The sequence below is a fragment of the Bos javanicus genome, chromosome 21, assembly GCF_032452875.1.
Source record: "Bos javanicus breed banteng chromosome 21, ARS-OSU_banteng_1.0, whole genome shotgun sequence".
In the NCBI taxonomy this organism is placed as follows: Eukaryota; Metazoa; Chordata; class Mammalia; order Artiodactyla; family Bovidae; genus Bos; species Bos javanicus.
In genome coordinates, this window is record NC_083888.1 from 54,851,254 (window position 1) to 54,862,492 (window position 11,239).

At 46.1% G+C, this 11,239-nt stretch overlaps 1 protein-coding gene across 2 annotated transcripts; it reads left to right on the top strand.

The window, feature by feature from the left end:
- The first annotated feature begins 8,951 nt into the window (after positions 1-8,951).
- SERF2 (small EDRK-rich factor 2) lies at positions 8,952-10,748 on the top strand. 2 transcript variants are annotated; one of them, XM_061395095.1, is made up of 3 exons: positions 8,952-9,061; positions 9,682-9,790; positions 10,407-10,748. In XM_061395095.1, exons 1-3 carry the CDS (start codon positions 9,055-9,057, stop codon positions 10,468-10,470), a joined length of 180 nt encoding a protein of 59 aa, XP_061251079.1. In that variant the 5' UTR covers positions 8,952-9,054; the 3' UTR covers positions 10,471-10,748. The 2 variants fall into 2 exon arrangements, with proteins under 2 accessions (XP_061251079.1, XP_061251081.1); XM_061395097.1 differs by having other exon boundaries at positions 10,384-10,669.
- The last annotated feature ends 491 nt before the right edge of the window (positions 10,749-11,239 follow it).

An 11,239-nucleotide genomic window follows, 5' to 3' on the forward strand; every position in this document is an offset into this window, starting at 1 on the left:
CACAGGTTTGATCCCTGGGTCAGGAAGATCCCCTAGAGGAGGAAATGGCAACCCACTCCAGTATTTTTGACTGGAATATCCTATGGACAGAGGAGCCTGGCAAGGTACAGTCCACGGGTTCGAAAAGAGTCGGACATGACTTAGCAACTGAGCGCACACACAGTGTTAGTTGTACAGAGCTTGCCATTGCTGTGCAACCAATCTTCAGAACACTTTTCACCTTGTAAAACTGAAACTCTGTACTTGTTAAACAAGAACTCTTCATTTCCCCCTCCTCCCAGTTCCCACCAACAGAAAGTCCCCTCTCCTTCCTGTTTCACTGAATGTGACTACTCTAGATACCTCGTTCTGCAGTCATATAGTACTTGTCTTTTTGTGACTGGCTTATCTCCCTTCGCGTACTGTCTTCAAGGTTCATCCATGGTGTAGCATCTGTCAGAATTTCCTTCCTTTTTAAGGCTGAATACGATTCCATTGTATGTCTATCCCACATTTTCTATGACCATTAATCTGTCAATAGACGTCTGGGTTGCTTCTTATTGTTTGGCTATTGTGAATAATGCTGCTATGAATATGGATGTACAGATACCTTTAAAAAATATTTTATTTATTTGTGGCTGTGCTGCATCTTCATTGCTGCCCTTGGGCTTTCTCTAACTGCGAAGAGTGGGGGCTTCTCTTGAGTTGTGGCGCATGGGCCTCTGCTGGGATGGCTTTTCTTGCTGTAGAGCACAGGCTCTAGGGTGCTCAGTACTTGTGGGGCACAGCTTTAGTTGCTCCACACATGTGGAATCTTCTCGGAGCAGGTATTGAGCCCAGGTCCCCACCATTGGCAGGTGGATTCTTAACCACTGGACCACCATGGAAGTCCCCCACTGGTGTATTTTAAACCTTTTTTTAGAAGGGATCCTTAAGCTTTACCAAACTGTTTTTTGGCCTAATTGTCTGGACTATTTCTTCAACTTTTATCTTCCAACTCTTCTATCATATTTTTAATTTCCAAGAGCTGTTTATTCTCTGAATGTTTTATTTTTTTCCTAGCTCCCCTGTTTTTGTTCAATATCCTCTTCATTTCTAAGTATACTAATTATAGTCCCCTCTCCATGCCCTCTCCCCCGCAACTTTTTTTTTTGTTCCTGGAATTGTTTCTAATCCTCTGAGAGCTTACTTTTTGTTTCTGTTTTGCTTTGACCTATTTTTATGTTGAGTGTTTTCTTCAGTGCTTGCTGATCCTTGGCTATCTACTCATCTCTACAAGGCACTAAAATCTAACTAGAAGTTTAGTATGCATGGAGAGGACTGATTGCACTTTACAATAAATTTACTGGATCATTTCATTATGTGATCCTTCCAGTTAATATATTTATTCAAGCTTTTCCTCATCTCAGGGCCTTGGCATATGCTATTTCTATTGTTTGTATATTGCTTTAAAAGTATTTGGAGGAAGTAACAGAAATCTGATTCAAGACACTTTACTCAAAAAACAAATATGGTGGTTTTCATAGCAGGAAGCTCAGAGAGAGAACAAATGTTACAGTTGATTTATTCAGTGGCCCAAGAGCATCATCAAGGACCCAATTTCCTTCTGCCACTCACTTTGCTTCAACTTAAGGATTGTGCTTCAAAGTCAAAGAAGCCAAAAGCAGTTAAGGGCTATGTGAATGAATCCTTATTCAAGTTAATGAGAAAGAGCTCCACGGTGGAAAAAAAGTCCCTCCCTTTGGTCTTGTTACCAAAAGCTAGGCTTCTCTGTACACTGGTGGCAAATCAAATACTTGAGACAGGGTTTCCCTCATGGTTCAGTGGTAAAAAAATTCCTCTGCAATGCAGGAGATGCTAGGTCAGGAAGATCCTTTAGAGAAAGAAATGGCAACCCACTCCAGTAATCTTGCCTGGGAAATCCTACGGGAAGAGGAGCCTGGCAGGCTACAAGGGGTTGCAAAAGAGTCACACATGACTAAGCAACTTAAAAAACAGTAACAACAACAACAACAAATCTTGGAGACAGAGTTTTGGGGTCGATTTTGTAGATCTTTTTTTCTTCTCTTGTATTTCTTGACTATGTAAGTCCCTTTAACAGGACATAGAGTTTTGGATGAAGCAGAAAAGGATAGCCTTATTGATGCACTGGGCTTCTCTCTTGAAAAACTGTGTCTCCACCCCGGAGAAGTTGATGAGGGTTGTTAAAACAGTGGGTCAAAGGTGGGGTCTGACAAGATTAGGGTGAGAGCAGGGCTTGCACTCCTTTAATATCCTCTCAGGTGGTAGATCTCCTAATCTTTTTTTAAAAAATCTATTTATTGTTGACTGTGCTGGGTCTTCATTACTGGGTGGGCTTTTCTCTAGTGAGGCAGGGCTCTAGGGGCTAGTTTCAGCAGGTGGATTCAATAGTTGCAACTCCCAGGCTCTGGAGCACAGGCTCAATAGTTGTGGTGAACTAGTTGCTCCGAGGCACGTGGGATCTTCCTGGATCAGGGATTGAACCTGTGTCTCCTGAATCAGCATGTGGATTCTTTTACAACTGAGTCACCAGGGAAGTCCCTCAATTTTATGAGCTTCTCCGGTCCCTTTAATCTTGCCTCAGCTGGTTTCTTGGCTTTTCCTCCCTCAATTCTCAAGTGTTCCAAACACGGAGGCTGGAGTCTTGCCTACAAGAAATGGGGAACAGAAAGGCTTCCATCTTTGGGAGCCCCAGAGGGCTCTGCTAGGTTTCACTCTGATCAGACCTATTTAGGTAACATGCTAACTCCTGAACCAATAACTGTCACCAGATGAATACCATGCACAGTTTAGGGAGGGATTCCTGAGCTAATCAAAGCTAAGAGTGATGAATTTACTTTGATTGACTTAGTGATTCAGTTCCACCCTTGGAACTTAGGGAGGAAGGTAAGAAGTTCCTAAAACTATTGCTCTTCCTTGTTAAAGGTGATATGTTAGAAATGTTAGGGATTCAGCTGCATGGCTGGAACCCTCTTCTACTTTCCCTACAACTGGCTCCAGGCCTCAGTTTAAAAGTGACCACAGGGAATTCTTTGGTGGTTCAGTGGTTAGGATTCCATGCTCTAACTGCAGAGGCCCCAGGTTTGATCCCTTGTTGGGAAACTAAGATCTCATAAGCTGTGTCGCACAGCCAAAAAAATAAACAAAAAAACCGTCAACACGGAAGTGAGTTTTTCCCGTTATTCTTTGTCCTTACACTTTTGTTTCTCTTTTAACACTTAAAGTAAGCTATAATTTCATATTTGGTTTGGCTACTTGTAAATTGTTAAGTCTCCTCCACTAAAGTGTTGAGCTACCTTGCTAGCTCAGATGGTAAAGAATCTGCCTGCAATGCAGGAGACCTGTGTTTGATCCCTGAGTCGGGAAGATCTGGAGAAGGGAAATGGCTACCCACTCCAGTATTCTTGCTTGGAGAATTCCATGAAGAATATGAATGAACCCAGGAATCAATAGTATCTTTCTCTATAACTGAATCTCCAAGTATATATATATATTAATATTTCCTTTTATTTATTCATTTGGCTCCATCGGGTCTTAGTTGCGGCACACAGGATCTTCATCTTCATTGTGGCACGTGGGATCTTCAGGTACGTCATGCAAACTCTTAGTTGTGGCATGTAGGATCTAGGTTGTGAGTTCAGAGTCTTAGCCTCTTGGACCACCAGGGCAATTTCTCCAAAAATATATTTTGAAGCTGTACACTCTTGCCATTTCTGCTGCCACCATTTCAGCCCAAGTGACTATCTCCTGTGCCCTGAGGGAATGGACATCTTTTATCTGTCTAGCATCCTCCTTTTCTGGGGAGCAAACTCTCTTTCTTTGATAAACCTGTTCCTTCCCCATACTAACCAAATAGTTAGCAGAAACAAATGGTTCTGCTGGGAGCTGCTCTCATTATATTCTGCTTCACAACCACCTTCCCACCACAAAGGTGGGCACCTAAACCATCAGAGCTCTGACCTGGGGTTTTAAACACTGAATTTAAAGGAAGAGACTCAGAACTTCTCTCTTGGACATGGTGTGAAATTTGAGGGTAGGGACCATTTGTAGCCATTTGCTATCATGTCAAGGGATCTGGATCTGAGAAAACAGAACAAAAATAAGAGATGGGGAGGCATCCCCCTGTTATTGGTTTTAGTTTCCCCTACAATCATTCATGGAATTCCAGTTGAGCTATTTCAAATCCTGAAAGATGATGCTGTGAAAGTGCTGCACTCAATATGCCAGCAAATTTGGAAAACTCACCAGTGGCCACAGGACTGGAAAAGGTCCATTTTCATTCCAATCCCAAAGAAAGGCAATGCCAAAGAATGCTCAAACTACCGCACAATTGCACTCATCTCACATGCTAGTAAAGTAATGCTCAAAATTCTCCAAGCCAGGTTTCAGCAATATGTGAACCGTGAACTTCCTGATGTTCAAGCTGGTTTTAGAAAAGGCAGAAGAACCAGAGATCAAATTGCCAACATCTGCTGGATCATGGAAAAAGCAAGAGAGTTCCAGAAAAACATCTATTTCTGCTTTCTTGACTATGCCAAAGCCTTTGACTGTGTGGATCACAATAAACTGTGGAAAATTCTGAAAGAGATGGGAATACCAGACCACCTGACCTGCCTCTTGAGAAATCTGTATGCAGGTCAGGAAGCAACAGTTAGAACTGGACATGGAACAACAGACTGGTTCCAAATAGGAAAAGGAGTTCGTCAAGGCTGTATATTGTCACCCTGCTTATTTAACTTATATGCAGAGTACATCATGAGAAACGCTGGGCTGGAAGAAGCACAAGCTGGAATCAAGATTGCCGGGAGAAATAGCAATAACCTCAGATATGCAGATGACACCACCCTTATGACAGAAAGTGAAGAGGAACTCAAAAGCCTCTTGATGAAAGTGAAAGAGGAGAGTGAAAAAGTTGGCTTAAAGCTCAACATTCAGAAAACGAGGATCATGGCATCTGGTCCCATCACGTCATGGGAAATAGATGGGGAAACAGTCGAAACAGTGTCAGACTTTATGTTTTGGTGCTCCAAAATCACTGCAGATGGTGACTGCAGCCATGAAATCAAAAGACACTTATTCCTTGGAAGGAAAGTTATGACCAACCTAGATAGTATACTCAAAAGCAGAGACATTGCTTTGCCAGCAAAGGTTCGTCTAGTCAAGGCTATGGTTTTTCCTGTGGTCATGTATGGATGTGAGAGTTGGACTGTGAAGAAAGCTGAGTGCCAAAGAATTGATGCTTTTGAACTGTGGTGTTGGAGAAGACTCTTGAGAGTCCCTTGGACTGCAAGGAGATCCAACCAGTCCATTCTAAAGGAGATCAGTCCTGGGTGTTCATTGGAAGGACTGATGCTAAAGCTGAAACTCCAATACTTTGTTTGGCCACCTCATGCGAAGAGTTGACTCATTGGAAAAGACTGATGCTGGGAGGGATTGGGGGCAGGAGGAGAAGGGGACGACAGAGGATGAGATGGCTGGATGGCATCACCGACTCGATGGACATGAGTTTGAGTAAACTCTGGGAATTGGTGATGGACAGGGAGGCCTGACGTGCCGCGATTCATGGAGTCGCAAAGAGTCGGACACGACTGAGTGACTGAACTGACTGACTGACTGACAATCATTCACATTGCAGCCCATGCCCTAGTTTGGTTATATAAACCAATAAATTCCCCTTTCTGCCTAATTGGTCTGAACTTCATTTCAATGATCTGTTACCGAATTAGGCCTAGCATCCTGCATGTCTGTGAGAGCCTCCTGACTGGTCTTCCCATTTCCATTTATCTGTTCTAATTCACGTTCCTCCCACAGAGTGATCTCTTAAAAAAAAAAAAATTACATCCTGATGAATATCAGTGGCTGGGTTAAATTTTCAGCCTCACCTTTTACTATCTGTGCTTCCTTGGGAAATTTATTTAACCTGACTGTGCCAAAATTTCTAAATCAGTAGAAAGGGGATAATGACACCTCAAAAGGTCATTGTAAGGTCCAAATAAGAAAAGTATACTTAATATACTTAAGAAGCACTCACTTAATGTTAGCTAGTAGTGAGGGGTATTAGCAATAGTGACTCAGATCATATAACTACCCTGCCTACTTCCTGACCTAGTTTCATACCATGCTCACCAGGCATCAGTTGGCTTGCCTATTACTTGTCTCTACTATCTATTACCTATCTAACTAACCCAGGTGGCATTAGTGGTAAAGAACCCACCTCCCAATGCAGGAGACTTAAGACATATGGGTTTACACAGGTTTGATCCCTGGGTTGGCATGCAACCCGATCCAGTATTCTTGTCTGAAGAATCCCATGGACAAAGAAGCCCGATGGGTTATGGTCCACAGGGTCGCAAAGAATTGAACACAACTGAAGCAACTTAGCACGCATGCATGCATACTTATATGTGTATTATATATATAGAGAGAGCTTCTTCTTTTTCTCTATACTATATGTTCCATGAGTCTGGTGATACATATGTTTTGTTCATCACTGTAAACCTAGGGACTAATACAATAGATCTCTGGTTCCTCTGCCTTTTCTAAAACCAGCTTGAACATCAGGAAGTTCATGGTTCATGTATTGCTGAAGCCTGGCTTGGAAAATTTTGAGCATTACTTTACTAGCATGTGAGATGAGTGCAACTGTGTGGTAGTTTGAGCATTCTTTGGCATTGCCTTTCTTTGGGAATCAAAACTGACCTTTTCCAGTCCTGTGGCCACTGCCGAGCTTTCCAAATTTGCTGGCATATTGAGTGCAGCACGTTCACAGCATCATCTTTCAGGATTTGAAATAGCTCAACTGGAATTCCATCACCTCCACTAGCTTTGTTCGTAGTGATGCTTTCTAAGGCCCACTTGACTTCACATTCCAGGATGTCTGGCTCTAGGTGAGTGATCACACAATCGTGATTATTTTGGTAGTGAAGATCTTTTTTGTACAGTTCTTCTGTGTATTCTTGCCACCTCTTCTTAATATCTTCTGCTTCACCTGCTGCAATTTATGGGGTTGCAAACAGTCTGATGCAACTGAGCGACTGGACTGAACTGAACTGAACTGAATACAATAGATGATACATCCTTGGTACTTAACACAATGAATATTTGTTCAAAGAATGAGTGACTTCTTTGGCAATTCCAGGAAAAGTTAGATTGGAAGGAGTTGTGGCAATCAGCCTAGGTTTTGTTAGGATTGGAAATAGACCCTTGAACAAGGGGATAGTGTTGGGTGAGTTAAATAAGAGGAGACTGGTCACAGGGTTGTTTTACTCTCTCTCTGCTGGAGCTGATAAAGAGGTAGCATGTGCCAAGAGAGAAATTGCTTCCTCATCCTGCACTATTTCACTCATCCTTGGCTAGCCAGGCTTTCTCCATGGGGCTGGCTCTGTAGTCTCTCTAAATGCAAGGGGACCATGGGAAGCTGGGGCTAGGAAACCAGAGCGTCCAAATTCTTTTTGTGAACTATGGTCAGTCTGCAGCTCTAGGTCTGCGATGCTGTCCCTATCCTTGAAGTCCAGTTTCCTCATCTACTCACTGTATATGTGGGATCCTTAAATCCCACCTCACCTCCTTCTCTGCTTCACAGCCTTGGATCTCCATTTTCTCTAATTTAGTCCCTAACTCTCAACTCCAACTTCCATCCTGAATTAAAGTGGAAGTACTTCTCTACCCTCTGACTGTTGGCCAGTGACGATAGTTCTTCACCCAATGGGCCTCTCCTCCTGACATAGCAGCTGACTCTCCATGAGCCAGTAATCTAAGGGAGAGAGAGGAAAACAAAATTCACTGTGTCTTTTAACATCAGAAGTGATGAATCACCAGATGCCGTTTTTTTTTTTAATTTAATAAAGAAATATGAATTTTGCATTATATCCTGCATTTGAAACTGATACAGGGAGTTCCCTGGTGGTCTTGTGGTAGGATTTGGTGCTTTCAGCCCAGGTTCAATCCCTGGTCAGGGAACTGAAATCCCCACAAGCCCTGCAGGGCAGCACAACTTCTGCCCTCCAAATACAAAAGTTTCAAGTAATAAATAGTAGTAGTTCAGGTGATACCTGGGTATGGAAAAACATGGGGTTCAGAGCGAGAAACGACTGAGCAACTAACACACTTCTCCTTTATCCAGTGAATTCCTCTCTACTGGTGGGGAGTTTTGCAGACATATTAGTGAATCTGGGAATGAGAGGGGGAAATCTAAGCTTCCCGCCCTATTCAACTGCCAATTAAAACAGGTGTTGCTGGTAGATACAGTATAGTGGGGGAAATGCCTAAGGAGAAATGAACATAGTATGTGCATTTCCCAGTCTCTGGGTCCCTGATACAAGGCCACAGTCTGTGACTTTGGGGTCCTCAAATACTTCCAAGCTGCATATTTAGAGCTTCTGTGGGCAAATGAGCAGGGCCATGATTTTTGTACATACTGGATGTGGCGGCGAATTTCTGTATTGGTGTTTGGGATGGGCGAACAATAATGTTGGAAGGGAGTTTGTTAAGTTGTTCTGGTACATGATTTTGTGCACTCAAGTGTTCAAATAGGTGGTTAGTTGGGAAGGATCCCAAGTAATACCGGCGTTTTGTTCCAGTCTTGGTTAACAGCACCAGTCAGGCCATCTCAGCCGCCGCGAAGCCTCCCCACTCTGTTCCCCAGGCGTTCCCTCTGGGTGAGTTTGTCTCCCAAACCGTCCCCGTATGAGGTCACTCTGCCAGGTCACGTGCCCGAGCCCGCGGGAGTGCCACATCGCCAGCCGCACCCCTCCATCCCCCGACCCTGGTCACATGACCTGGCCTACTTTCTCTCCACCCGACCTATCGACTTGCTCGGAAAGCCCCGCCCCACGCAGCGCGCTCGACCTGCGAACCTCCCCTTCTCGTCCGCAGGAGTTCCAGCGTGGCCCGCGGCCACATGTGTTTCTTCCTGGCCAATAGGAATCGGCGCCCGGGCGCGAAGGGGCGGGGAGGAAAAGACGACTTCTTACGCTGCGAGAGAGGGGCGGGGCCTGTAACGTCGTACTGAACGAGGGGACGCGACGGAGGCAGGCCGGAGCCGTTGCCGTCGCCATGACCCGTGAGCATTGAGATCCTCTCTCCTTGCCCTTTTCTTCCCCTTTACCCTCAACACGACTGCCGAACCTCGGCATTAACCTCCTCTTGGCTTCCCCAGGGAGACCTTTCTCTGGGAGCGCTCTTTAGCCACCCTCACACTCGGAGCCCGGAAATCGACCCTTTGCCCACCGCCACTTCTTGAGAACCTTCCCCGCCAACCCTCCCGCTCCTCGGCCTGCAAAGGCCCTCCTCGATTCTCCGCGGTGTGGGAAGAGTTGCGCGCCTGTGATAGACCCAGAGCCCCCTACTCCGGATCCCTGCCCATCCCCCACAGAGACCCAGACCGTCTGCAGACACCGCCACTACCTGTCTGGGTCCTCATGCTGCGCCGAAATTCGAAACACGCCTCTAGCAGGCTCCTCAGAACCGTCCTCTGTCCACTCTCCAGTTTGACCTGCCCCGTGGCAGCTCCCCCCACCTCACCTCCCCCGCCGAATCTGCAGCCCAGGGCCCAAACGGGCCGGTGTCGGCGCCCCGGGAATGAAGTGTGGGAGCCTACTGGTGTCTGGTGAGGGGAGAGGGTCGCCGGTGTGCGACCGCAAAGGCCCTCGCGTCTCATCTTTAATTTTTTTTTTTCTCTAGGCGGTAACCAGCGCGAGCTCGCCCGCCAGAAGAATATGAAAAAGCAGAGCGACTCGGTTAAGGGAAAGCGCCGAGATGACGGGCTTTCTGCTGCCGCCCGCAAGCAGAGGTAGCCCCAGGGAGGGGAGGGGAGGCTGGGGTGAGACCTGGGTTTAGACCGAGGGTTGTACCTGGAAAAGTTAGCTCTGAGCTTACATCTGGACTAGCCGTGAGGGGCAGAGTGCATTGTTTCCTCTAGGGTTTTATTCCTCTCACCCTCTAAATTGTTAGTTCACAGAGTTACAGGAAGGGACTGGGACAGGTGCTGCCCTCGGTCTGGTTTCTGAGTGCCCCCGGGTCTGACCTTAAGGGCAAGGGCAGGGAGTTTCACATTTCAAATGCAGTAGTGGTTATGACAGCCCCGTACTTTTGGCCCTCCTTGCTGTTCATTTGCCCTCCCTTCTCCCAACCTTCTCACTGGTGTGGCGGGGTGTGGTACTCGGCACAGAATAGCCTTGGGCCTGTGTGGCCAGACTTCTGACCCCTTGGGCAACAGCCAGATAGAGACTGATTGCCTTTTGAGCCTCAGCTCTCTTCCTCTTGTTCTCCTAGGGTGGGAATACAGCAGCCATATGCTGAATTTTGTCCCATCCACTTCCATCTTATCCTTTGTGCCCTTCATACCCCTGCATCTTGTCCTTTTTGCCCTCTGGTACCTCCCAGTGCCCCATCATCTCTACCCCTAGGGACTCGGAGATCATGCAGCAGAAGCAGAAAAAGGCAAACGAGAAGAAGGAGGAACCCAAGTAGCTTTGTGGCTTCGTGTCCAACCCTCTTGCCCTTCGCCTGTGTGCCTGGAGCCAGTCCCATCACGCTCGCGTTTTCTCCTGTAGTGCTCACAGGTCCCAGCACCGATGGCATTCCCTTTGCCCTGAGTCTGCAGCGGGTCCCTTTTGTGCTTCCTACCCCTCAGGTAGCCTCTCTCCCCCTGGGCCACTCCTGGGGGTGAGAGGGTTACCCCTTCCCAGTGTTTTTTATTCCTGTGGGGCTCACCCCAAAGTATTAAAAGTAGCTTTGTAATTCCTTGAGCGCCTGGTTTGACTGGGGATTTGGGGGGATGGGGATGGAGGAATGGCTGCCCTTTCCCACCAAAAGGGAAGGGAATTTCACACTCTAAAAGGTTGTGAATATGTAGGTTAAGTTTAAACATCACAGAAAAATTCTTTATTGTACTGCAACAGACAGGTATTGGGTATGTGGTAGAGAAATCCTCTAAGAGCTGTAGGGACTTCTTTTTTGTGGTTTTTGTCCCCCACTCAGACCTGGAACATCATCCTAAGGATGGAGTTGAGGTCCTGAGAAGGAAGGCTGCAAGACCTAAATTTATGCTCCCTCTTCCTCATTCTTCCTCAGTTTGTTGCTATGCTTGAAAGTTGGCCCAGACCCTGCTGTTGCCGGAGTTCCCATGGTTAGCTGCTCTCAAGTGTTCACATTCTCTTCTGTCATTCCTCATGGAAGTTTTACTCATCAGGAGTAAAACTTAGGGTAGTATCTGTGCGCCTTTCTTCCTATGTCCTGG